The sequence below is a fragment of the Penicillium cosmopolitanum genome, assembly GCF_028827165.1.
Source record: "Penicillium cosmopolitanum strain IBT 29677 chromosome Unknown utg000012l:1.0-3308103.0:1.0-3310761.0, whole genome shotgun sequence".
In the NCBI taxonomy this organism is placed as follows: domain Eukaryota; kingdom Fungi; phylum Ascomycota; class Eurotiomycetes; order Eurotiales; family Aspergillaceae; genus Penicillium; species Penicillium cosmopolitanum.
Genome location: NW_026622682.1, coordinates 1,793,263 through 1,819,729, shown reverse-complemented (window position 1 = coordinate 1,819,729; position 26,467 = coordinate 1,793,263). Strand labels below are relative to the sequence as shown.

At 48.1% G+C, this 26,467-nt stretch overlaps 11 protein-coding genes across 11 annotated transcripts; 2 read left to right on the top strand and 9 right to left on the bottom strand.

Moving 5' to 3' along the window:
* Positions 1–131: 131 nt before the first annotated feature.
* N7509_013417 (uncharacterized protein) lies at positions 132–4,323 on the bottom strand (the record flags this gene model as incomplete). The annotated part of the gene is made up of 2 exons (XM_056638054.1): positions 132–1,045; positions 1,116–4,323. The coding sequence occupies 2 exons, from the start codon at positions 4,321–4,323 to the stop codon at positions 132–134; spliced, it is 4,122 nt and encodes a 1,373-aa protein (XP_056481561.1).
* A 2,150-nt stretch (positions 4,324–6,473) lies between these two features.
* Positions 6,474–7,445, bottom strand: N7509_013416 (Mpv17/PMP22 family protein; the record flags this gene model as incomplete). The annotated part of the gene is made up of 3 exons (XM_056638053.1): positions 6,474–6,623; positions 6,890–7,213; positions 7,347–7,445. The coding sequence occupies 3 exons, from the start codon at positions 7,443–7,445 to the stop codon at positions 6,474–6,476; spliced, it is 573 nt and encodes a 190-aa protein (XP_056481560.1).
* A 1,216-nt stretch (positions 7,446–8,661) lies between these two features.
* Positions 8,662–10,125, bottom strand: N7509_013415 (putative iron-sulfur cluster-binding protein; the record flags this gene model as incomplete). The annotated part of the gene is made up of 4 exons (XM_056638052.1): positions 8,662–8,741; positions 8,793–9,284; positions 9,341–9,815; positions 9,871–10,125. The coding sequence occupies 4 exons, from the start codon at positions 10,123–10,125 to the stop codon at positions 8,662–8,664; spliced, it is 1,302 nt and encodes a 433-aa protein (XP_056481559.1).
* A 524-nt stretch (positions 10,126–10,649) lies between these two features.
* On the bottom strand, positions 10,650–11,842 carry N7509_013414 (RHO alpha subunit C-terminal catalytic domain-containing protein; the record flags this gene model as incomplete). Its single annotated transcript, XM_056638051.1, has 5 exons — positions 10,650–10,774; positions 10,835–11,250; positions 11,309–11,490; positions 11,554–11,706; positions 11,756–11,842. 5 exons carry the CDS (start codon positions 11,840–11,842, stop codon positions 10,650–10,652), a joined length of 963 nt encoding a protein of 320 aa, XP_056481558.1.
* Positions 11,843–13,808: 1,966 nt separating this feature from the next.
* Positions 13,809–16,446, top strand: N7509_013413 (GTPase-activating protein GYP7; the record flags this gene model as incomplete). Its single annotated transcript, XM_056638050.1, has 4 exons — positions 13,809–13,955; positions 14,028–15,408; positions 15,465–15,727; positions 15,787–16,446. 4 exons carry the CDS (start codon positions 13,809–13,811, stop codon positions 16,444–16,446), a joined length of 2,451 nt encoding a protein of 816 aa, XP_056481557.1.
* Positions 16,447–16,797: 351 nt separating this feature from the next.
* On the bottom strand, positions 16,798–18,573 carry N7509_013412 (MFS transporter; the record flags this gene model as incomplete). The annotated part of the gene is made up of 5 exons (XM_056638049.1): positions 16,798–17,120; positions 17,180–17,779; positions 17,834–18,246; positions 18,311–18,372; positions 18,427–18,573. 5 exons carry the CDS (start codon positions 18,571–18,573, stop codon positions 16,798–16,800), a joined length of 1,545 nt encoding a protein of 514 aa, XP_056481556.1.
* A 995-nt stretch (positions 18,574–19,568) lies between these two features.
* N7509_013411 (fungal specific transcription factor domain-containing protein) lies at positions 19,569–20,819 on the bottom strand (the record flags this gene model as incomplete). The annotated part of the gene is made up of 1 exon (XM_056638048.1): positions 19,569–20,819. One exon carries the CDS (start codon positions 20,817–20,819, stop codon positions 19,569–19,571), a length of 1,251 nt encoding a protein of 416 aa, XP_056481555.1.
* Positions 20,820–21,069: 250 nt separating this feature from the next.
* On the bottom strand, positions 21,070–21,621 carry N7509_013410 (fungal specific transcription factor domain-containing protein; the record flags this gene model as incomplete). The annotated part of the gene is made up of 1 exon (XM_056638047.1): positions 21,070–21,621. One exon carries the CDS (start codon positions 21,619–21,621, stop codon positions 21,070–21,072), a length of 552 nt encoding a protein of 183 aa, XP_056481554.1.
* A 730-nt stretch (positions 21,622–22,351) lies between these two features.
* Positions 22,352–22,708, bottom strand: N7509_013409 (RHO alpha subunit C-terminal catalytic domain-containing protein; the record flags this gene model as incomplete). The annotated part of the gene is made up of 1 exon (XM_056638046.1): positions 22,352–22,708. The coding sequence occupies one exon, from the start codon at positions 22,706–22,708 to the stop codon at positions 22,352–22,354; it is 357 nt and encodes a 118-aa protein (XP_056481553.1).
* A 110-nt stretch (positions 22,709–22,818) lies between these two features.
* Positions 22,819–23,658, bottom strand: N7509_013408 (Rieske domain protein; the record flags this gene model as incomplete). Its single annotated transcript, XM_056638045.1, has 1 exon — positions 22,819–23,658. The coding sequence occupies one exon, from the start codon at positions 23,656–23,658 to the stop codon at positions 22,819–22,821; it is 840 nt and encodes a 279-aa protein (XP_056481552.1).
* Positions 23,659–24,612: 954 nt separating this feature from the next.
* Positions 24,613–25,977, top strand: N7509_013407 (cystathionine beta-lyase; the record flags this gene model as incomplete). Its single annotated transcript, XM_056638044.1, has 2 exons — positions 24,613–24,828; positions 24,943–25,977. 2 exons carry the CDS (start codon positions 24,613–24,615, stop codon positions 25,975–25,977), a joined length of 1,251 nt encoding a protein of 416 aa, XP_056481551.1.
* Between the last annotated feature and the right edge of the window lie 490 nt (positions 25,978–26,467).

Below are 26,467 nucleotides of genomic sequence, written 5' to 3'. Positions count from 1 at the left end.
CATGGATCACAACATGAGCCACGGCAAAACAAGGGCAGAGGATGGTAGCCTCAATCCCATGATAAAAATAGGAGTAGTAATCGCTTTCAACGCAGACAGAAGCCAGATATAGTTTTAACAACCCGAAGATCTCAGGTAAAGCGCCAACCCGAGTCCGTTGAACGTTGACGCTTCATCACAGTATGGAAAAGACTTTCCTTGCGACCGAAAGGCTTTTTCTTCTTCTTCTGCTTCTGCTGGTTCAGGAGAGTTTCAGCAGCTTGGACATCGATTCCCTCGCCAGTATCAGTGATTTTAAGAGCCCACTTCACGTCATCAGGGTCAAAGCCGAGGTCATTGACCATGTGGTTGATTGCACGGTCAACTGGGTCTTGAACTTGTGGCGGAAGAGAGAGCTGAGAGAATACAGGTGTGGGTATGATCGGTATGGGGTGTTGCTGCGGAGGTGGGAAGAGGGTTGGGGGGTGTTGCGCTGGCGGGCTGCGTGATTGAGGGTGGAACGGAACATCCAGGTCAAATACTGGAAGTGGCGGCGACAGAGATCGAGTTGGTGTGCGAGGAGGTGGAGCTGTGCTGGATGTTGATGTAGAAGCGCGGTCGAGCATCAGGGAGGGGAGAGCTGGGACTGGAGGTGCATCTGGGTCTGCACCGTCAAGGTTATGGACGATGGTGCTGAATTCGGACATGGGTCGCTCTTCCGAGAATCTAGTTCCCAGTTCACGGCCACGAGCTCGTCGAGCACGGAGCTCCTGCTTGTAGTCTGCGTGACGCTGTTCACGTTCTAGTTGGGTTTGGATTTCGGCTGACGAATCCATTGGACTTCCATCTCCATCCGTGAGAGAACGTTCGTGGTCCTCGTACACACGAGATACGGCTTCCTTTAGAAATGAGGAACGACTTGTTTCTGTCTCGGTCAGCGCCCACTTGGTCAATCCGGAGGATTGCGCCTTGTTGAAGAAAGCAGCTGTGGCCTCTGCTGGGGCGAGAGAGCTAAGACCCAGCACGGCAGAAAGACCGATTGTCAAGACAAAAGACGTCCACTCCTCTGTTTCTCGTTAGAATCGATTTTTTTTTCTTCTTTTTCTTTTTCGCTTATACTTCAATAGCAGACTTACCAAGAACTTGCTCTTCCAGCGCGGGATCATCGGTTGGAACATCCATGCCTTCATAGATGCCAACTCTCCTAGCTTCAATGCATTTTCCATGAAGAGGCTGCAATAAAACACCCATACACGTCCAGATCTCCGTCATATCATACAATTGCCTCGGGGATAGCCCAAGTCCATTACCTCTGCCGAAACCCTCGGGCGGTTCAAAGAGAGCATTTCCTAGACCAAAGGGTTCCGTCATACATCCCGACGCACCAATATAGCCTCTAGCTTTGGCACCGCCTCGTAGCCAGTCAACCTGGCCCTCGAGATCATTTTCGCGGCCTTTGTTACTTCCAAAGAGGCGACAGAAGGTCCAAATACGCCAGAATGCGTCATCGACCTCCTCAGCACGGTCGATATCCAGTCCTGAAAGGCCGCGAATAGTATCGCGGCGTAGGAATGGTGAACATCGTACAAGAATCATAGCCTTGAGCTTTGCAAGGGTATAAATGTCCTGAGCATACCGATCAAGGTAAAGTGAAGGCGTATACTCGGGCACTCGAGAGTCTGGCTCTAGCAATTGAGTCTCGGTCGCCCACGGCGGAGACATTTCCCGTAGCTCCCATGCTGGTGGAGACATCCTGAAAAGTGCACTTTTAATCAAAGGCAGTTCGTGCTTTTTGAAAATAGAGTAGAATTTCTTGTTGACCAGAACAAGATTAAAAAGGTCGTCTAGTGAGTCGATTTTTTCCATTATAGCCATGGTCAGGCGCAATGGAAAGTCTGGTGGGAAATTGACATTGGCCACGACGAGCTGTCTCGCACCAAATTTCGGCAAGGTCGAAGTGGGCGATGGAGGTGTCGCAGCAAGTTCATACACTTGATCTGAGGGCAGTTGCACGCTACTCGCCTGTGCCGTTGAGACAAAGGCGTATGTATATCGTGTCATTTCGGGTACCTTCATGGCTGGTTCAACCACGATCTTCTCTTCGGGAGGCGTAAACCTTTCCTGCTCTTGACTCTGGGCTTGCCCCTTGGAGGAAGCGGAGTTGGTGGGGCTTTTTTGGGGGCCTTTTTCAGGAATTTCTTGGGGGCTGGCGTCGGGGCTGCCCTTAGTACACTGGGCGACCCCTTGGCCGGCCACTTCGATGCGGTCGCAAACACTGTCTAATCCAAGGTCGTGTGTCTGAAGACGAGGTAATTGCAGAAGTAGATCGGTCCGTTTGATCGGACCTTCGTCTTCGTCAGCCAGGGTAGGATCGGACAGCGACGACTGGAGGCACGAGGGCTCGTCTGGTGGGTCAAGCGAGGAGTCCGAGGGCGACGATAGGCTGGAGGTGAGCAAGGGGGCGCCCGCCAATCGTGCTGGTTTGCTGCGCTTGAATGATTTCATCGAGAAGGTGAAGGATTTCTTTAACGGCTTTTCTTTCTTGGCTTCTTCGTTTTTGGTCGCAGGTTTACTTTCCGGCCCCGCACTCCTGTCAGTGCTCTGGCTGACAGGCTGACAATCGAGACTTCTGCTCTTCTGATGGCCTTTGTTTTGGTTCTTGTCATCTTTTTTAAGCTCACCCTCAGGGATAGCAGCTAGATTTAAAGGCCGGCTATCTCTTTGAACTTTGCTGGACCGTTTCGGCTTCTCGGGCTTTTTCGATCTTGTTGACTTGCTCGACTTGTTCGACTTGCTCGACTTGCTCGACTTGCTCGATCGCAATGAATCCAACGACGGTGAGGGATGGGTCATTGAGTGAGGCTTCGTCGAAGGTGGCAGAGGCGCTGGGCGTGTAGCTACAAGATCCCCATTGTGGCGGCTGACTTGCAGAGGTCCATCAAGTATGAGAAGTGTCCTTTGCTTTGAACCGGATTTCTGTAAATCTGCCAAAACTTCCTCTAGTTCCTCCGCCGCCCTTTCCAAGGAAGGTAGTTGACGAATGTGAGGTTTGCCATTCTCCAGGCGATCGGCCCATTGTGAACGATTGGTTTTACGCGGTCTCGCAGAATATCCGCCAGCAGAATGTCCGCCGCAAGAATGGCAGCCGTGGCCTGGAGACCCCGAGTTCATAATTGTGGTCGACCGTTGAACGGCGAGGAGAGAATGGCTCGGGGATGATTGTGAGTATGGCGAGTGTGGGTTGATGGTATGGGTGGTTCGCTGTTGCTGACTCGGACGATTGTTACGGCCCACTGCTAATGGACTGGGCGCGATGTCGGCATCGGAAGTAGGCTCGAGAGGTAGGGGCTTGTTCTTCAGATCGTTCATCGTGGTTGTATTATTAATTGAAACAACCGACTTGCACTGTGGTGAATACGTGCCTCTCGTTGAGTGAGTTCCTACCCTTTTTACAGGGGTTGGCACTTGTAGTCTCGATGTTATGGACGCCGCTCGCGACGGACAGACTGATGCTGAATCGTCAAAGACACCTGCTGCGGCAGGTGAAATGATGGAATATGCATCGGCAGACATGGGACATTCTTCCATGTCGTCCAAATGATCTTCGTTCAGGCTGGATAATGAACTCCGTCGACTGTAGCAAGAGGACGCGCAATCAAAGATGCCATCCGACTCTAAGGTCGAGCTGGTTTTCTGCTCCGCAATATCGCCCTCCTCTTCACCCTGAGGGCTCTTGCATAGATTTTGCACTCGCTCCTCCAGTTCGCTCTCCAGGACGGACAAGCGTGCCACCTGCTTCTTCTTTTTATCAGCACTAACAGGGGAAATCAGGTCGACATTGGTCGAGAGTTCGGGGAAGAATCGGCGGAGGCCACTGCCGCGACGTACAGGAGGTCGATCGTCAGATATAGGAGAAATTTCTGAATCGCTGGAAGCATCGTTGAGGTGGGTTTTTAAGCGAAGTGAAGCCTGTGGAGAGACCCCTCGTGTATCTGTATCCTCCATCTTCAAGCTGTTGCTCTTCTCGGCCGGGTTATCCAGGGCTGTAGGAGTTAACAACGGTTCTCCGTTGCCCGATGGCTCCGATTCAGAAACTGCTGTTTTCCTCAATGGCAGATCTGTTTCCTCCTTGCCTTCTTTGTGATCAATCAACCCGGAATCTCTGCCGCGCACGGCTTTGAGAGTCGGCTCAACGATACTACCTTTCTTATGCTTTGCCTTCTGTTGTTCCGATTTGAAGAATGTTGTTTGTAGCTTCAGCGGAGGCGGCCGATGTGGCCCCTTTTTCCTGTAGCTGGGGGACCGGCGTGGTCGAATATAAGGGAAAGACATCGCGGTCACCATGGTGAAATATCGTCAATGGTGGAAGGCCAGCAAGGTTAGTCCCGTGGCATTGTCCACGCAATGATTTCTGTATCACCAATTAGCACGGGGCTGAACTATGCTGAACTGGCCGGATATGGCAATCTTCAAAGAACTGACTGGGTGGTGGCTGTCGGGGAGGTCTAGGATAGTATGTTTAACTATATCCAGCCGTGGTTGGTACACAAAGACAATCCGCTTCTTCGTAACTACTCGTGGACGCAATAGGAGGGAAGGACAAAGAAAAAAACGTGGATGACCGGGAGATCAAGTCAGACGCCTTCTTTTGACCAACTGACCTTCTCACTACTACCCTCTCCAAGGCCCCCAATATAAGCAGTACTATTCGTCGGGTTGGGGCCAAATACAGCGCCCCCAAATCCAAGATCGGGCGATGCAGTACGATATGAATGATAACCTTCACTTGTTTTTTTATTAATTTCGCTAGATTATGCGAGAAAAGATAACTTCTTAATCAAGTCATATCTCTTCCATTTCAACCCTCCCTTCCCGTTCTATTTTCATTACAAAATACGACGGTTCCTCGTGTCAGTCACTATTCTTAATCCCGATCGACAGTGCAGACGCGGAAGCGATCGTCAAGACGACGAATCGTAGAAAATCACTGGGGAAAAATGAATTAAAATACGCTAGGCACAATCTGGAAAGCCATACTACCACCCCCAATAAAAATTTCTTTCTTGGCCCCCATTCATAACTATCTCTTCTGGTAACTTATCTGCAGCCTTAGAAGCTGACTTCCACGATTTTTTCTTGATTTATATACTCACGATATTCACCATCCCAGTCTGCATTCGAAAACTCGTCTTGCGAAGTTTTATCATCTCTTATCCTTCAAACCCTCTTTGGTAGAATGTCCCTAATAAAAACCGTATGACTGTATCTATGTTTGGCCCCCGGATTCCTCGCCCGACGCCCAGAACGCCTTCGCCACCACGCCGAGTGTAATCTGCACCCTCCCAAGCCCGCCAACCTTAAGAGGGACAGTATCTCGCACTGCGGTTGGCCCCTTGTACTACATCGTGTTCCATATAAGTACTTATCTGAGTCAGCGAGTCGATCTGGACTTTATTGGCCGCACTTCTACGGGTATCCTGCATCCATATTGATTTATCGTGATCTGCCTATCAAAATACCAAACGACCAAAAAGACATCGTCTCATTAGTCCCTACCCATCCCTACCGTCGCTTCCTATCAAACAAATTGTACGTACCACCGTTTTCTACTCATGAAATTAATAATATGCATGCCCCCTCCGTCGCCCCCAAGGGGCCAATTCCAAATCAAATCTTTACAGGGGCCCTCGCCATACTAACCTTTCCTGCAACCTCTGGGGCTTACAGTGGATCCCGTTGAAGACCTGAAGACACGGGACAAAGCAACCAATGCGGGCCCCGAGGGCTCTCTGTCCGAGCTCCACCGATCGTTCTTAATGCAGCTAGTAGTATTTATTCTTCATGACAGCCTTGTCTAAAATACGCCTTCAAAACGCGCGTCGCAGTGCCTGCCTTCTCCAGTATGAACTACGAGTGCCTAAACTATAAGAGGAAGATGCGATGTACGCAAGTATTTGTATTATGAACCCCTTGCCTAGATCCGTCTCTGACTTTGGCCCCATCCCTTTCATTTGATGGCCCCTGACCGGGGGGGCCATCGGGCTTGGTCTATGTTGGGGCTGTTTACATATGTACCCCGTCTCTTTGGAGTTATCCGCTACATACTAACACGTACCCTTTTCATCGTTACCTTTCCTACCGTACTCTCTTAGTCTGCCCTGTTCCATCTGTCTGCCATTTAGCCCGGGCTCAGTTTCTATTCAAATTATTTTTATGGCGTGACGGCCGCTGTGCCGGTACTTAGTTCTACGAAAGTGCTCCGTATGGAGTACATCCGGTTATCACTAGCAATGCTGACCACATGGATCATGATCCTTCAATCCTGTGAATCCTTCCGTTCGCATTGACCAAATCATTATTCTCTCATAGTCCTCGGAAGCTTTAACCCTCAAGCAACGTGTTTAATTTACGTGCTTTGTCTGGACCCCACTTTGTTGCAAACCATTGCATACCCGCGATGGGGCTATTTGGCAGTGCGCAATGACGTTTCCTGTCTAGCCCGAGACCAAACTCAAGTAAATTGCCCATACAACTCCAAACAAACTTCCCACAAGCAGGCGTTGGTCAGCAGGAACGACTGTGAAATTTAGTACGGAAACGAAAGGCCACAGTTTCAATCCTGCGACCATGATGGGCACGAAATCCTAAGTAAACAAAAGTTAGCGGATGAATGCAACACTTCCGTACTTCATTGCATCATAGTGAATCGGGCGCATGTAGATGTTGGATCATCTTGGACGTTTCAAGTGCGGGATCGCCCTTGCTTCGCCGATGAACGCAGTTGTGTATCGGGAATAATAAGAAACACCCCACCACCCTCCTCAAATCCATTCCATTCCGTAAAAACGTTCTTTATTTACTGGTGATTCGTTGTTTTGGCCCCCGGGTCGAATAATCTGACATCACTCACCGAATATATTTGCGATTGGATTGTCGCCGGGTCGAGGCCGCGGAGAATCCCCATTGTAGCGAGGAAGAGCACGGTATTCCATGCGCCACCAACAACTTGATCGATAACAATCTTGGCAATTGTGTTGGTGATATTGAGGCGGGGTTTGGGTCCAGGTTTGCCATCTGCAGGGGTGGTCTTCTCTTTGTCTTTGTCTTCTGTGACTTGCTTTGTGCTCGGAAACCATGCTTCTAGATTCTCTAGCCAAAGATATCCGAGAGGCGAGACAATGAGTGCACAGGTAGTAAATTGCATCAAAGCAGTATTATCGACCTCGAATGGTATCTTTATTCCACGTGGTTAGCATCTTGCCAGGATTTGCATAGTGGTGAAGCTCGGGTTTCTTTGCCCCTCTCGCTTTCAGACGCGCGATCGTTCCTAATTTTTGAAAGACATGAATCCGAAAGACGCTACATACCTGATCACGATAAGCCTTGATCCCTTGCGCAAGTACATTTGACCCGGCATTGATGACCGCCGCCTGCAACGTGGCCTTGGCGATGGGAGGGATTGACATCGTGCCCTGCTAGACAATTTTGTCCGGACGTGTATAAATTGCCTAGATGTGTACTGGAATGCGGTCCCAATATGAAGGAAGCTGTTATTGTAGACTTTCACCTTACTGGCTCGAAAAAGGTGGATGTAATCTTCACGGGAGTGGGGAATGCATTCAGGGTCGAAGGGGGAACGGAAAGGCCAACAGGGAGCGTGCGTGGCAATACGACCCATATGTGATCGCCCATATGTTCGTCTGTTTCAGAGCACATATCATAAAATTCCACCCCCAATCATTATATGCCCTTAGTATAAGAAAAATGGGTATTGCAATATGGAAATGAAATAGAATTAAGAATAATTACATCAAGTTTTCCCCAAGCGAACGAACCTGTTCCTCGACCACGAAGGCTATGCAAAGCGCAATTTCGCGCAATTCGAATGGAAATAGTGAGAAATCACTCGACAATCGCTATTATAGACCAGTAGAAAAGTAGTTCTACAACTATTTGATGGAAATCCTTTGTCGCATGAGAGGATCATGGCCAAAACGAAGGGAAAAAGAACGACATACACTAGAAATCGCTATACTGGACCTGGGAATTCACACACATGGTCACTGTGATAGCGAATACTCTGTTTATCGGATAACCGGAGAGTATTTGAATGAGTAAAATATAAGAGCTGATAATGCCAATACTCGGTGGACCACATGTACACTGCCGATCGTTCGCTACTAATTTTATCTCGGAATGCGACACCGAAAAGAAGGTTTGCTTAGCCAACTCAGTCTTTGGGATTCCATAACACGAGAAGCTGCCAGTCCAAGATCTCAGGTCTTACCTAGAATAACTTTGTTTTCTCTCTATGGAATTTGTGGAGTTTGGGGTCTTGATCCTCGTGTCTTGCATCATACGAGGTGGGATCCCGAGTGGGCTCGTATTTGGCGTTGAGCTTGTTCTACAAATAGAATCAATGCGTAGGGTCCTAAGCCTCTTCATTTTCTGGATCCAATGAACGCTCAACCCACGTTGACGTTGCTAAATACTCGAATTTTCCTATCGCGCATGGAGTAAAAGCAATAGAAGCGCTGGAGGAAATGAGATAGTAAAAAACATCACGATGCAATCACCGCTACCTACTACTACTTTCTTTCACACAAATATATATTAGTAGACTCGCCCGGCCGCGCCCAATAAAAACCTTGGAACCTTGGAACTTGCTTGGAAATTAGGTATCTACCAGTCTAGCCCTCCTGATGTAGTACCATTCCCATTCCCATGCGATCCCGGCCCAGAACAATCCAACTCCTTGCATACTACAAATTATTAGTGTTGGGTCGCTCATGATTCAATATGGAGTTACATACGTTGTTCAGCCTGTTGGAAAAGGGAGCTCCCTTTCGGCTGATGCATTGCCGGGAGAATTTGACCACCCCGAGCTCTCTCTAGTTTCGCGTGTTCTTGCACACAACCCAATATTTCGCGCATAGCTGGAGAAAGGTCTGTTGGTTCTGCTGCGACAGACCGGTATTCAGCCTCAATGACCTTGACAAAATCTTGCATTGGCTCCTCGATTGCCCGAGCAAGAGCACCTTCGTCAGTGGTCATCTTCGGAGCACAATCGAATAAATCATATCGTACGTGCGTGCTTGTCTCGGACGCTGGAAAGAAAGATAATGAGAGCCATAGTCCAGCATCTTTGAATGAATATAAAAAGGTAGTCGGGAACAGTGAGAGGTCGGCTTGTTTGTTTGTCTGTGTTGCAATTTTGACAAGTTTGGTTAATAGTGACGATGTGATTGCCGCCGAAACTCGCTCCTCGAGTTGTTCAACGAGACCTGTATGGTGACGCTCGCTTGCTGGAAAGTTGTTAGCAAAACCGAAGATCGTTATGAGGGAGGTCACGCGATCTTACGTCCAAGTTTCCAATTAAAGTTGGCTGTTAATGTCTGTCCTGTGACCCATTCAGATGACCCCAAAACAGCAGCGTCTGAAAATGCATCCAAGGCCGAAAGAGTGGAATTTTCAAAGGCACTCGCATCTCCTGCATTCAGGTTCACGAATACATGTCCGCTGTCGGTGGTTCGAGTGTGGATTTCAAAAAGACTATTTTCTGACTTTTCGAACCCCGGTAGATCTTCAAACTGGGGAGCCTTGACCAATTTTCCAGTCGTGTCATAACTCCATCCATGATATCTGCAGCCGAGGACAGTCGATGCGCCGGTTTCCTTCCGGGTGATTGTATAAGCACGATGGCGACAAACGTTGTGGAACGCGCGGATTTGGTTGTCTTTTCCGCGGATCAAAAAGACGGGGAACCCAGCAAGATCAAATGATTGATATGCGCCTGGCTTCGTGAGCTGAGTGCGATGTGCAATATACAACCAAGACTGCAAGTCGTTCGTTAGTGAGTGTTCGTCTGGATTGACACAGGATTAATAATACTTTGCTAAACAATGCGCGTCTTTCCAGCTCGAAGACATCGCGACCGGTCAACCAGCCCTCTGGAACCTCGGGCTCTTTTATAACACTCAGACCAGATCCAGAACCACTCTTAGCGAGTGGCTCACTGGAGAGCTTGTAAGTTTTCTTTTGTCGTGACAAACGCGGCCAAGCTTCGTTGAAAAGGAAAGCGGCGGTTAACAATGCCACGACAACCCATGCCGGCGACGACAGAAAATATGCATTCAAGAAATCCATGATGGATAGATGAGATTATCTTGAGCTCTAATTTGAAATCATCGACTCACAATTGCTCGAGATAATCAGCCTTTTATCACAATACCCAACCTGATATACTACCGCGACCGGAGGCCCAAGTGCTGCCAATCTCCACAATATACACTTCGTAGATGTCACCCCTGCAGTGCCCCCTCCATGTCAGCATATTTCCCGATTAAGTTTGAATTTCCCGCCTGCTTGCCTCGTGGACACCTCCCATAGCCAAAAAGTTCCCTGCGTCGCTCAGCTATCGGGCCGTTCTAACGGAGGGAGCGAGATTATCAGAAGCTCATTTGCCTATTTTCGGGATATCTGCGACTCTTCGCATAAGTTATGGCCTTGGGTGGCATTTTTAATGCGCGTTTCACAGAGTACCGTGCACTGACATTGATCGGCTGTAGCCGATTTCCATTTACAAGTCTAGGCCTCGAAGCGGGATGAGATGCACAGCATTTTCAGAACGTGACTCCATATTAAACTATCTAAGACTATCTGTCCCTGTACTATGCCGCCATCTGGACCATGGAAGGTGACGCCCGTTCCTCCAATGTTGTCTCGTCATTGCCTATTTCTTTGCGATCAGCCTGGTGCTGCTCGCATACCATTTGGAACACACGCTGCTGGTAGTCTGCGAAAATTAGTATCAAATATATCAAAGGAACTTGAAGTAGAGCGCGCGAAAACTCACAGGAGACGCCATTTTCCTTCTCGGGATTCAGGATACCCTCATGGTAAACTCCCTTCGCCAAATTATCTTGGGCCTTCTCGCAGAGCTCAAAGTCCTCCATTGCAACCTGTCGAACAAATTTGAAGTACTCCTCAAATTTCTCACCCTCAGCTAGGTGATAATAGTCGAACTCCATGCGAGTGACGTGAGGATCGGCAGTGGGACACACGCGGAAAGATGACATGCCTCCACCATACACATTCAACGTGCAGTTGGGGAAGAAGTACAGGAATAGACCATCATCGGGCTTGTTGGGGTCTGCAATGTGTTGAGAAAAATTGTGCTTGTTGCGCACTGTGTAGAATGTGGGCGGATAATAGATTGAAAACGACGGGTGAGTGTACTGGCAGTGTAAACACTCTTGGTAGCCATCCACCCTAAGACGAGTCAACAAGTGATACAATAAAACCGGAGATATCTGCGATCTTAACTTACATGGTCTTCCAATTGAAACGACCCTCATACTTGATGCTGCGGCGGTAGGGAAGGCGAGTAAAATCGACTTTTCCCAGCAGCTCTTCAAGCTCGGGGAAGAACTCGTGAAAGCTTGGTGCATCATCTGCAATGGTCGAGAAGAGAAGACCGGTGGGTGTCACATGCTTCTGCAACTCTTTACCCTGTGTGAGGATATCTTTATGTCAGTCATCAATTCATGTGGACAAATTTCTAGGTTGAATTACCGTCTTAGTGGAGAAGACCTTCAGCTCCTCGGCAGTTGGGTTGAGAGCATCTCCAGAAATTCGAACGGCATAAATTGGGTGCTGTGCAACCTCGTAATCCACATGCTCACCCACGGTTTGAAATCGTGTCACGGGTCCTAGCAAGTACCAAGACTAGGCGATGTCAGTTTGTGCTGGTGGATATTTCAATGAGATCGCGTACCTTGACAAAGACAGCACGCCGCTCCATGTTGTAAAGCGACTCATTGCAATACCACGAGGCTGGAAGAGTACGTGTAAGCTCGGTCATGTTGATCCTTAGACAAATATCGTTCAATGTACTGAAGCTCCGTTAGATCCTTGATAGCGGTGAGTCCTTGCGTGGCAGTGAAAGAGGGACACTCTTATATTTGAAAATATAGATTTTCACGACATGAGAAATAATCATAGTCTTGATCATCAGCAGCATCCTTGTTGATCGAAACCTTGGGAAGCTGGTTGGTGGCGGTTTATCGTTTCCCAATGTGGTTATCAAATCCCCCGATGGGACCAACATGTTGATGTCAAGCTCCATGATCTAAAGTGGGTCGATAGACCAGGTAGAACATTGCGGATGAATGTTCAGCAGAACGCTTCTGAAGATGGAAAGTCTAACGATCCATGTTCGTCGCCCAAGGGCCAGCTGTGCGGAAGCATAATCTTACCTGATATCCGATCACCACCGCCACAGGTATTCCATCAGGCTTGAAAAGGGGTGCCAATCAAGGGAGCTATTTATTAGCCAGGTCCGAAGGACTACCATCATTTCTTCAGACAGGATATTCTAAACGACATCTGAATTATTGAGAACTTTCATCCTTGCATAGGCCTCATACAACGACTGGCTGTTCTGTCTCTCGAACCAAGTCTTTCTGCCAGCCTTGCAAATTGTAATTTGCGTTTATAACCACAAGCCACAGGACATCTGCATCGACAGATCGTGTGACCCGACAACTCTGAGAGTCGTCATGCGTCAACATAGAGATAATTAACAATGACTACATATTATTGACAGTTCGAAGTATTTTTCTCCAGATGGGCATCTGGTCATTTTGACTACTGGACATCGGTGCTGGTTATTTCTGCATCGCGACGTGTTTTAATCAAGGGGAGTTCAAAGAAGAATCATAGGTTGTCGATGGCTTTGCCATCACACAGTATATGTCCTCGTTAACCAGCCCTCACAACAAGTCTCATGCACCGCTTCAGAATGGCTTTACCAGGTGTTCATCACTGTTTCTAAGCCTGGGTCATTCAGAGGAACGACTTGTAGGCTCTTGATGCGCGCTGCCTTTGCTCAACGAATGCATTAAACCAAATCCGGTTAGGGGTAAGCAGAATAGCTGATCGCCTTGCTCACGAATCGGGTGGCCAGTCTGGCAAGCTTGTTGACTGGCAAACTCAGGAACGTGTCAATTTAACAAGAGATAGGCCCTTGATAGAGCCTTAGGGCACCCTAGAGGTATAGGAGATAGCTCAGTTTTTGTTCTGAAAGGTATCCAGAGACTGTGTGGTAAATTTGTCGACCTCTTCGCGTGGGGTCGCGTCGATTGTGGAAACAGGCATTCCGACCGGGAGATGTGTGAGCACTAACTTCTATTTACTAGTACCCAGTCGGAAATTTACTGGGGTAGGTATAATAGGCTTCTCCATTTATACCTACCTAGCTAGGTACTTCTAGTAGTATCTGCCCTTTTCCATGGCTGATGGGACTCTCAGGATACTCCACTCCACGAGGCGTAAAGGTTGTTTATCAACCTCGGAACTTTTTTTACATATAATTGATTCAATAAATTCAGCATATAGCCTAGACCGATTCGATTGTGTAGATATTATACAGCAACAACTTGAAAGGTAATCGAAAGAGAAAGAGAAAAATATGTCTTGGTGTGAGTTGCATGATCACGCTAGCAAATCATTGTTGTTGCCTAGCACGAGTAACTATAGTATGAGTATGGTGGCAATCTATACTGTTGGCCACAACCACAGCCACAGCCACAACCAGACTCGAGAACGAACTCCCAGAAGTGTCAGCATACAATATTAATTATTTATAAAATATTGCAACTTGTTCAAATACGCAAATACTCTAACCTGGATAACTATAGTGACTACTAGTTACTAGCCCTTAACTATTGCAGTGGAGGACCCTCAGTGTCACATGCGCTTATCTTATCAGCAGGCATTACGTCGTCCAACTTGCCCGCACTTCCAACTTCTCAACTCACGACCTCACCATGGCGGCCAAATACACCCCTCCTGCGTCGCCTCCGTCGCCATCGGCTTCGTTTTACGATGTTAGCGACGAAGATGAGGACGAGTACAACACAATAGCACACCAGCAGTCCCGCAAAGGTGTAAAACTGTTGTACTCAAAGAGCAAAGTACATCACCACTCCAATCCCCTCCGCCCTTTCCCCCACATTGAATATCATCTCAACTAACTGGCAACTCAGGTCTACGTTCATCCTACTGCATCCTCAAAAGACAATATCGCCGGTTTTATCGCTCTCGTTCAACAAAAGCCTCCTCCCGCGCCCGTCCACTCCGCCGGTTCGTCTCCCAGCAACAATGAGGCTGCCTCTTTGTTGCTCGCATGGGTCCCCGAAACATCCCTAGGCGATGCATACGATACATACGTCAAAGTCGATCTGTGTGATGATGTATCAGCACCCCGTCAAAGATATCTTGTCCCGCCGCTTCCGGCCACCACCACCTATCGAGATCCGATCGGCCTCTACTCCTTCGCCGTTCCAGTTTCCGAAATCTACTCTCTACTCGTGCGGCCTCCCAGCTTTGGATGGTGGTTCGGAAGTCTGGTCATCAATACCCGATCGGGAGACAGTTTTCCTGCCTTATTCTTTCACGATAGCGAGTGCGAATCAACGATTCTGCAGAAGAAGAAGCGGGTTAAGGAAAGCTTCGACCCTTTTGATAATGAGGGTAGTCTTTTCTGGGGCGGGGATGAGGTTCTTCGATGGTTGAGGAGATATGTCGATGTTGAGCGGTCATCGGTTGATCGCAACATCTACCTGATCAACCCATCGGATGAAGATCAGCTGTCCTTCGGACGTGCAGCCATTCCCGGAGACGGCTCAACGGTTTCTAAAGCGCAGCCGGAGGCTACTGCTGCAGGACCAAGTGGAGGCGCTGCACCAAGAGACGCCAGCATGGATCCTTTCATGAAGACGCTCAAGGAGACTCGGTGGAAGGTGCTGGAACACCTGAGCAAGATTACGACCTTTACCCGGCGAACTGCTAACGACATCGCCGAGAATCCACGTATCCCTCCACAGATGCGCCGCCTGATGAAAAATCCCGAGATCCAAACTCTGCAGGATGAATTCGACAGTGCCAGGATCTATCTCGCTCGATGGGCGATGAGCATCGCTGAACAGAGTGAGAAAGAGCGGAAGCAGCGCATCTGGACTGCCCAAGATGTTCTCGAATCTGAGAACAGCTCAGTCGGAGAGTTTGAGATCCTTGAACTAGAAACTGGCAACCTTGCCCTTAGAGAGCGCCGGAAAACCCTTTCCCTGGAAGAATGGGAGGGATTTTTCGACCCAACGTCGGGAAGGTTACAGATTACGGAAGAAGAAGTCAAGGAGAGAATATTCCACGGGGGTATTGACCCGAACGATGGTACTCGGAAAGAAGCATGGCTTTTCTTACTCGGTGTCTACCCATGGGACAGCAGCCGCGAGGAGCGACAGGCCTTGATGAACTCCAAGCGAGATGAATACATTCGGCTCAAGGGAGGCTGGTGGGAACGCCTAGTCGAGGGCAATTCGACGACAGAAGAATTCGAGCATTGGAAAGAACAACGGAACAGAATAGGTACATGGTCCTGCTCACAAAACCTCTCTCGGTGCATGATTCTAACACATTTATAGAGAAGGATGTTCATCGTACCGACCGGACGATTCCTCTCTTCGCCGGAGAGGACATCCCGCACCCTGACCCCGACTCTCCATTTGCCGAGACCGGTACCAACGTGCATCTAGAGCAGATGAAGGATATGCTCCTGACTTACAACGAGCACAATCCGGATCTAGGTTATGTCCAGGGAATGAGCGATCTGCTGGCACCGCTCTATGCTGTGATGCAGGATGATGCGGTTGCTTTCTGGGCATTCGTAGGCTACATGGACCGCATGGTGAGAACTTTCCCACGGCAACACATCCTACGCAATGTATCCAAGCTAATATTGTACAGGAGCGAAATTACCTCAGAGATCAATCAGGAATGCGTTCTCAGCTCCTTGCCCTCGATCAGCTTGTTCAATTGATGGATCCCCAGCTCTATCTCCACCTTCAATCAGCTGACAGCACAAACTTCTTCTTCTTTTTCCGAATGCTGCTTGTTTGGTACAAGCGTGAGTTCGAATGGAGCGACACACTTCGCCTATGGGAAACCCTTTGGACGGACTATTTCTCCAGCAGCTTCCATCTTTTTATTGCAGTTGCTATTCTCGAGAAACATCGCGACGTCATAATGGACCACCTGAAACATTTCGATGAGGTGCTGAAATACATCAACGAACTTTCCAACACCATGGACCTGGTCCCTCTTCTCACGCGGGCAGAATCACTCTTCCATCGCTTCGAGCGCGCGGTCCAGGCCATCGACAAGAGAGACAATTTCCCCAGTGCCCCCACTGCCCAGCAACGACGACCTACCTCGGACACTGACTCTGCATCAAACTCTGGAAAGGGAAAACAGACACAACAAGGCACTGTTGGCTCCAGCAGTTCCGTCAATCCCCCAAGTGCTCTTCAACAGTCCATGGACAAGGACAAGCCCAAGGTCATCTCTCCGGAGCTACGTGAGCTCTTGAGAAAGGATATTCCCTGGAGGCGTCAACAGATGTCGTGATCCCCTTTTTACTAGACAACCTCTACAACTTGCTTAAAGCATCGCTTTGCTTATCTCGGTTACGATCTCATGAAATGAATGTATAGCTAGCAATTCTGTGTTCTTTTGTCAGAATCAACGGCCTGACCTTTTGGAGTTGAAATGGTGAATCATTGGCTTTGGTGTTTTTGTGATAGTTCTCTTCTTTTATGTCTTAGCATTCAACCTTTACTTGGGCAAACATGACCAATCTGCATCTCGTTGCATCAACTGTATTTCGAGATATACTAGTACAGGGCTAGTGAGTTTTGATAGTACAACTCCAGAACTTGCATGCAAGTGCATGGATATAGCCCACTTCCAACTTGAAGGCTAAATACTTTGCCTTCCACGCGACTCGAGGGGGAAAAAGATGGCCAAAATACCAGCCATTCCCAGTAATGCAGCGCAGACATAAATTGGAACCGAGGTAGACGTTGAAGTAAATGCACCGATCAACGCAGAGACCATCCCCATCAATCGATTCAGAGCCACGGCAATACCATTACCGGTACCACGATGAGCTGAAGGCAGAATCTCAACTGTGTAAGCGTACAAGGTTGCGTAGTAAATGTTTATCGAGACCGAGATCGCGCAAGAAAACCCGAGGTTTTGAGGCCCTGTTTTGACAGCGGTATATCCGAAAAAGAAGGCCACTGGACTCAGTCAGTGAAGGTTCAACGATATAAGCTATTGACTTCAAGTTTCAACATACTCGTCATAAAGGCACCAACTGCCATTGTCCCCTTTCGACCAAGTATCCGCGTTTCACACATGTAACTGGCAATGATCGGCCCTGGTACTGCACACAGGTTGGTGATGGCATAGTTTCGCCAGGTGATGTCAGGGGAGGTTTCACCCGTAGATGCACCCCGAGATGCCAAATATTCGGGTAGATATACGTAATAGAGAGCATATCCGAGACCAATGAGCGCCCAAGAGATCCAGACCAAGATTGTTGAAAAGGTAAGAGTTCGTGTCGCAAACAGGCCACGAATATGAACCCCAACTTCGGCAAAGGTGGCTTTGTTCTTAGCATGAGTGCTGTGAATTTGACCGCAGGCTTGGAGCTGCTCCAATGTGAGGTCGCATTCTCGATTATGCTTTTGAGCGAGATCGCGGAGTGTTTTGATAACTTCCTCGTCCATGCCTTGGCAGAGTAGGAACTTAGGAGTCTCGTGGAATCGAATGACCAAGACTCGAGCCATGCTCAAGACAAAGACCAGGGCTCCGCTTGTATAAAATAGATATCTCCATCCCATATTGTTCTCATTTGTACACGGCACAGATCCGTCGGTCGGACAGCTATATCCAGCTATAATAATGTCAGTATAGGCATTCAAGCAACAACGTTGAAGTCAATAAATACCCATGAACGGCCAAGCGATAAGACCAGCCACAGTTTGGCCAACACCCCACCAGCCAGCCAAAAGAGTCAAAAGCCATTGTTTATTGGATGGCAAATATTCCAGAAAAACGGTTGTATCCAAGACCAAGTTACCACCTGAGCCAAATGCAGAGATGGCAACCAGTGTAGCCCACGCGACATAATTTGGAGCAGCACCGGCCGTGATGGCGAATATAGCACTAGTGAGCAACGAAAAGTTGAATGCCCATTTTCGACCGATGATGTCTGCCGTGCCACCCCAGAATAAGGCACCAACTAGCAATGCAAGGTAGAAACCCAATTGTGCGCCTCGGTTGAATTTCGGTGGGTATTGCGTTACGACTTGGTCGGCGGAGATGCTCATGAGGAAAAGGAGTAAGGAATCAACACCGTATCTGCATAAATTCAAGTTTGTCAGTATTCCTGATATTGCAGCTTTTCATGTCTCGTGTGCTTTACCCGAATCCATTGAGGAAGAATAATTTAGTATGGTATGCCGTGAATCCGATTTGATCAATTGCCTACAAACACGTCAGAAAAGGCATTGGGTAACGAATTGGCGTCAGGTAACATACATCATTGACTAAAGTCATTTTCGCAGCGAGGGCTTGATCAACATTTCCAAGTGACACCATGTCGGGGCCAGATGGAGTTGAAATTACGTCGGTTTCCCCTTCCTGGGGCTGGGATTTGCCCATCTCGTCGTCGGCTTTGGTGGTCATTATTCGCAATACAGAGACAAATAATGATTTTGGATTAACATGCAGACGACATGAGAACAATTGCGTGTTGAGCGACAGTAGCTAGTAGTAACAATTGCAGACTCGGATTTATGACCGGGAATATGTCCCAGAAATCGAGGTGAAGATCACCGTTTTATAAGATCACTTCAAGTCTGGATCTACCCCAGTTTCCAAGCTTACTGACTCCTACAGTGGGCCTCTTAGTATCTCCATCATCTATCCTGGTCTGTTTTGTACGCATTGTTCTCTGGGTAGAAACAGCCTAGTCAGATAACATGCTCCACAACGCGTCTGCATGGCTTCCGGACCAAACTAATCTACCCCATGGCAGCCAGATGCGGAGCGATAGGAATGCGGGCACGAATCAATTCACTCTGATTGTGGAGATTTCAATTGCGGGAATTTTAACCCGCCCGTTTGAAGCCAAGGACAGATTCATTATTACATATCTCTCTGCCTCTCGTTGGCTCCCCGCTCAGGTGACCGGGGAAATTGTGAATATGCCGATCGGCCAGGGTAATCGAACAATTAATAACTAGCCCAAATGGGTTATCGGGCACGCTGAAGGATCTGTGCATTCTTGAGTCGGCCTGCCACCTCCAAACTCAACCTTGGGAGCTATCTCTCCAATTCAGCCATGACTTCATCGATATCGCTCCATCTCCGAATAATTGATACCATGCCGAAAGGTAAATGTTTGCTTGTGGTGGCTCTAGGCCAGGTATATGAAAGATAGGCGGAGTCGGAGAGTCTCCGGGCTGAAACTCTGGGGGTTGGCATTCTATCCCGCCTTTAACGCCAGAAAAGGGAGTCAGGCAAATTGGCTTAGTCTTCTCAGTCTACTTGGTTTCTGTTATACATTTTATTCATCTCGCGCTGTGATTTCAGAAACTATGTCGCGTTAAATAAGGACTCGCTGATGCATAATCAAAATTCTAAGCTATTTCAGACAAGAAAAAAGAAAGCCGTTACTATTACAAATTTCCAATCTCCCAAATGCCCATGTACGGCTGCTGATGATCCTGGAACTGAAAGAATGGATCATGCGTAATATCCATAAAAGACATATCTCCTTGAACTCCCGGCCCGTAAGAAAACGGCTCTCGGGTTAGTGGAATCTGAGTCGCGTTGCTATCAATGGTATCTGCATTCCAAGGCCCGTGAATGGGACTTTGGGAATTGTCTCGATCCCGATCACCCACGTTACTTGAATAAGGCGGTAATGCTTGACCTCCATCGGAAGTATCGATTGCTCTTGTTGAGCGATGGAATATCTCTGTCTCAACAGTGAGTTTGTCTTGATGCTTCTCGCTTGGCGTTTGGGCTTGCAGGAATGACAAGTCAAAAAGCCCGTCTCCCGAAGACGAGTATGAAGATCGTGATGAGTTGTGAAGCAAAATATCCCACATTAAAGCGGTGTCTATCGATAGCGTCCGACGTGATGATCTCTTGTTGTTCGAATCTGGACTTCCAGTGAAAGCCGAATGAACTAGACTTTGTAGTTTTTGGTACTGAGCATTGTTAGTTTTGTCTCGTAGTTCGATTTGACAAAAAAAAAATCTCACCATCGTCTGGCAGCGCGGCCACTTGGTCGCTAGTTCACCCAGAAACTTAGTGCATATTTCAACAGCGCGCTGGGCGGATTCTCGGACGGATGGATCTGCAGCCCGGCAATAATAGATATGGATTGTCGCCGCAATCGATACGGTATGAGCGAGAAACGGATCGGATAGCAAGTATTCTTTCTCAGTAATCATTTCAATCAGTCGGACCGTCCAGGTTGAGTGAATAAGGGCGAGCTCCGAGGATGTCTTCCAGAATGTGTTTGGGACAGAAAGTTGGGCCGACTGCTGCGGTCGCCACGAGTAGATGAATGGGTGATTAAGGACGCTGTGAATGGCGTGGTAGGTAAATTGGAGATATAGCCACGGGCTCCAGTACCAACGCTCGGCTTGAAGCTCCTCTTTTGGCTGCTCCCAGAATCTCACCGAATCCCATCGGTGACGAGTTGGAAATTTCGTCTCGATATCCATTAAATGAGCCCCCAAGATGGAGTATCCGGATTTTACCGACCATGGTGGTGTTGCATCGCCGACCGAGCAATGAGATACGTACTGTTGTACCTCGCTCCAAAAGCAACCCAGCTGTACCATGTAAACCCAGATGTCACCTCTTGCTGAAAAGGACCCGTTCTCCTGTGGAAGCTGGGGAGGTTTCGTACCCATTTCCCGGGGGAGATCCCACGCCCCCCATGGCCATGTAAACCGGTCGTTGAATATCCTGGAACATATCCAGCTGCATATTTCGCAGGCCATACTGCTGGTCCAAAAAGTGTATACTCCAAAATAGTCTTCGCTTTGCTTCCGAAGCAGGGAAGATAGAACCTTCATTTTGTTCAACGTCCAGTCCTCCACATTTGGCGAGATTCGTAACAAGACCAATATGTAGCCAAGCGAGATCGGTGTCATTTGCTAATCACTCGTCAATAAAACTTTTCTTCAACCATGGATAGTCAGACATACAGGTATACTCTGCGAGTGCGATTAGGCAAAGACTCTGCATTGTAGACAGATCCACGCTTCCTTGAGCAATGCGAAACATAACAAGACCACGAGCTGACTCCGCATACTGCCGACACATCTGATCCTTTCTTCCCTCCAAGAGTGGATTATCAGAATAGCGCAAAGCAAGTGTCAGGACTCCAAAGATAACCTCATTGCGACAGTTCTCTGGAGAAGCTAGGTCCTCAGGATCGAAGAGCCAGAGAGGTTGCTTGTGGCAGTATCTGAAATAGAGACCTATTGATTCTGACACGATTTCCTTCGATGGTAAAGTAAATGGCATCACTTCTGGAAGTTGAAGACTTATACTGTCACTGGACCCATCTTGCTTCGTGGATGGATCGCGCATGTCGCTGGACTCGGCCGTAGCCTCGCGACTTTCAAGTCCGTGTGAATACGACTTCGGTGTCTCTGGGTTGTCAATTTCGTGGGTTGACCTGTCATAATCAGCGTCCTCATTCAACATTACATGACATGGGTCAAAGCATACATTGAACCCTCCAGCATGAGGTCCATCTTCTGTTCGAGCATTTTCAATCGACTCTCCTAGTCATCTTAGCCGTAACTCCCATCACACGGGCCGCCACACCATACCATGGCTGAAGAGTCCTCCCATGCATCCCACCCTCTGCTATACTGGCATGACTGCTGAAGGCGCGTACATGTAGAACACGCCGGTCTCTCCCCGGGACATCTTGTCTTTTTTCGCCTGATATCAGCAGTACAGCTTATCAGCAGATGTCACACTGGGCGATCAGGCTCAAGGAGTGAGTGAGACATACCGACAGTTTTCGCAGGCTTGGTGAGATCTCTTGCTGACCCGAGAATTCATTAAGGGGACCTACAGGCAGCAGAGAGATACGATAGAATATAAACTTGACGATGGGTCCTGTACAGCGTACGATGCTTTATGAAAGACCAAGCGCGGGGTCGTCGGAGTGTAAGCCGTGCGGAGATGATCCAATGACCCACCGGTTTATGTGACCCGCGCCCAAGGGTCTAACTAGAAACTGAATTTCAAGTGGATATAGCGATAAAGGGAAAATGATGACACAACAGATTCCAGGCAGTCTGATTAGTTGTAATTGAAAGTACAGTACATGAAAAAGGGCCTTCTAGGCCTTCGTTATCGAAATTCGCTACCCAATTAAATCATCCAATACCAATATCCAGAACCAAATACAGTACTATCACCACTACCACTCCAATTCACTCTTTCCCTCTGCTGAGCATGCAAGCCCAGAGCAAAAATCCATATCTTCCGTTGTGGTTGAGCCTGCTGGGGTTTGACGGGCGGGCCATATTTCTCTACTTTCTTTTTGCTCCTCCTTTCGATGAGATGTGAGGAGAGAGCGGACAGTATTTTGGAAGAAAAGAGGCGCGCTCTCCAGTTCGGGGTGGAGCTGCCCGTTAACAAACACGCCAGCATTGAGGTTCTTCTGTGCGGCATTGCAAAGATATTTGTCTTCGGCGAGCACTCTCTTGAAAAAGCTATCGATATACTCAAAATCCTCGTCGGAGGCTTCATTATGGCGATATACTTCATACTCCATAGAGCATGTCCCTACGGAGGTGGGAACACAGCGCATCATGTAGAAGAAATGAGGCCTGGTGCTTCGGTTAGTACAAAAGAAACGGTCAATCTATGATGAAGATGGAGGACTCACGAGACTGTCATGCAAGCATTTGGGAAATAATAAGTGCTGGCATTTTGAATATCCTCTTCAACTCTGTCCTCCCTTGGTCGAGAGAAATGTTGAATGTGTCCGGCTTTCTGGATCGTATAATAATATGACAAGTCGGCCAAGTTGGCCACATCGGGATGGGCAACTGTGCAGTGGTAGCATTCATTATAGTTATCGGCAAGCGTCTTCCAATTGTAATCGCCGTCCATCTGCCAAGTATGGTCGAATTTGTAGTTGCTGAAATCGAATTTCTGGAACCGCTCCTGCGTGTCGACTCCCTTGAAATCATCTTCCCAGGGAACTGGCGTGGGAGATGAGTCGAGATTCACCCAAACAAATCCAAGTTCATCGATATGGACGTGTACAGGTAGGAGACCCTGGTTCTCTTTCTGGAAGCCTTCAACATCGTCGAATCGTGGGGCTTTAGCCAGTTTTCCGTTCAAGCCGTACGACCACCCGTGATACTTGCAGGACAGGATTTTGACATTGCCTTCATCCTCCTGAACAAGAGGGAACGCACGGTGACGACAGATATTGTGGAACCCATTTATGCTACCCTGGCGATCCTTGCAGAGGAAGAACGAAAATCCAGCTTCATGGAATCGAAGAAAGTCTCCGGGTTTATCGAAGCGCAATTTGTGGGTAACCAAGATCCATTTCTTTGAGTAAATAGCACGGCGTTCCAGCTCGTACATTTCCTCAGAGCGATACCATGAGGCAGGAAGAGCCTTTGGTGGCTCTTTGACAACGGGAGACACCTTCTGATCGAAGGTAGGTTTGTCTTTGTAACCGAATAGAGACGCGACAGCTGCGGCCATGATGAATGTGATATTCTGGTAGTATCGATCAAGACTTGAGAAGGTATGTCTTCAAAGACTTGCTTGGATCTTGAAATAAACACATGTTGCCATTTATGCCTTCTTTGTCTTATCTTGACCCTTGATTTACTCGCCGTCCCCGCTCACGCGACCAGCTAACGAAAGGAGGATGACATTTGCATGAGTCTGTTGTTCGGAACGGACCCAGACCGACGGCGAATCCACCGGGCTCGCACAAGGTTTGGTCCTTACACTAGCTGATAGCTTCCCGGTCAATGCGCACCAAGATTCGGCCTGCCAATTCCTGCGTTGCAAGGAGGGACATTTGCTCCGGCTGCTCGGAGTAGCCCCGATCACCTGAGCGGATGTCCCCGTGTGGACCCCAACGAGCGGCTGTAATGGTCGAGAAGGGAATATGCTATGGTCATTGCACGCTAGACTGTGTTTGCTGCAGAATTCTATGTCATGGCCAGCTGTTAATCCGACTGGGTCTTTAATCTGCACGCGTGACACCAGCTCGGTGACCTCCGAGGTATTAAGTGCAACAAAACACTATTTTCATCCATACGTGAAATTCTCAAGGCGTAGTACAAGCGAAACATTCATGGATTGAAAACAGTCCAGGTTCATGATATTTGGAGTAAACCCACACTATCATACACATTCAACTGCATAGTATAATATTAGAATCATGTGCCACAAAACTATGGGGTAGTCTCCAAATAGTCCCAACAGCACGGTCTCCGCCGGTCATGTGGACAACAGCCATCTAGACTGAAGACGAATACTCTCATTCGCTGATATAAGTTTGTGGCGCAAACCAAAGTACAATTGACACTATGCAGCAACCTTTCTGAAGGATAATTCTACCCAAGATTCTAAAAATCGACCATTCCCCCAGTCAATCTCAAATTAGTAACAGACACACATCTCATTCTCTCAACCTACAACACAATGGGATCAAACGGCACTACCCAAAACGGATCAAACTTTGTTTTGACCGGCGATGCTCTACACAAAGCTCTCCCCGACATGGGGATGGCCACCAGAGCCGTTCACGCCGACGACTTCGTAACTCCACACCGCGCAATCGCACCTGGAATGCATGTCGCCGTGAACTTTCGCTACGCACGAGACCCTGATAATCTCGTCCCTGAAGAAAATAACGATGTGAGTTATCAATCCTTATCACTATCCTAGTATCATAAACAATGGCGATTCCAAGTCACCTCAATTCCCCCACTAGAAAGCCACTCACTAACAACATACTTGCAAAACATCTAGCCCAACGCCCCAGACGACTCTCACGTATATTCGCGCTACACAGCCCCCAATTCCAAGCGCCTAGAAGTGCTCCTGCGCAGCCTCTTCGGCGGCGAAGTAATAACCTACTCAACAGGACTCTCATCATTCCTAGCAATGGTCGTCCTAATCAACCCAAAACGAATCTTCATCGGCGACGGATACCACGGCTGCCACGGCGTCCTAGACATCATCCACCGACTAAACGGCATAAAAAAGCTCGAATTAACCGACATCGACCAAGCTGGTCCAGGCGACATAATCCACGTCGAAACACCGCTAAACCCAACCGGCGAAGCGCGCAATTTGGCCTACTACCGCGCGAAAGCGAGTGAAAAAGGCGCATATTTGACAGTTGATTCGACATTTGCGCCGCCGCCGTTGCAGAATCCGCTCGATTTGGGCGCTGATATCGTTATGCATTCTGGCACTAAGTATGTGGGTGGTCATTCGGATATGCTTTGTGGATTGCTTGTTCTTCATGAGGATCGGGTTAAGGATGGGTGGTTGAACACTTTGCATAAGGATCGGCAGTATATGGGTGGTGTTATGGGGAGTTTTGAGGGGTGGTTGGGGATTCGGTCGGCGAGGACGATGCATTTGCGTGTTATGCGGCAAGCGCAGACTGCGGAGAAACTTGTTGCGTGGCTTCAGGAGCAGTTGAGTGATAAGAGCTCGAATCCTGTGAACCAGGTGCTTGAGCGGGTGCAGCATGCTTCGGTGCAGTATGAGGATTTGAAGGATGGGTGGCTGCGGAAGCAGATGCCTGGTGGATTTGGGCCTGTGTTTTCGATTTGGGCGAAGAATCCTGAACATGCGCGGAGGTTGCCGAGTAAGATGTTTGTTTTCCAGCATGCTACGAGTCTAGGTGGTGTTGAGAGCTTGATGGAGTGGCGGGCGATGAGTGATGCTGGTTGCGATCCGCAACTATTGCGTATTAGTTGTGGAATTGAGGAGTTTGAGGATCTGAAGAATGATATTCTGCAGGGATTCAAGTCTTTGTTGGAGGAGAGCTGAGGATTCTTGCCCTAGTGGCAAGTTGTGTATCGTGAGTTGATAGAAGTATAAACTTGAATTATATTATAGAGTTGTGGAATCAACCGTGAGAACCTACGCGTAGTATCTTATCCCCACATCAAAACCATCGCTAGCATACTCTGCTACAAAACCTTGGAATAGACATTTCAGGAGAGATCACTCTATATGTGTATGCAATATCAAAAGATAGCCCGAGAAGGTATCGAGCAAGAAAAAAGCTATATACAAGCCACGAAGAAAAGCAAACAAAGACGTGTACCAGGATATCGAGCAAGAAAGCCAAAACAGAACCCAGAAAATGCAGAAAATAACGAAAAAACAAGACAACAACAATATATGATCAGTTTCCACAATTTCGCCGCGCTGATGCAAACCAAAATAATGCGATAGCCCATGGAATAAACAAGAAAGGGCAAGAAAGGGCAAGAAGAAAGATGATGCTAATACTGAGATATGCAGAAACCATAAC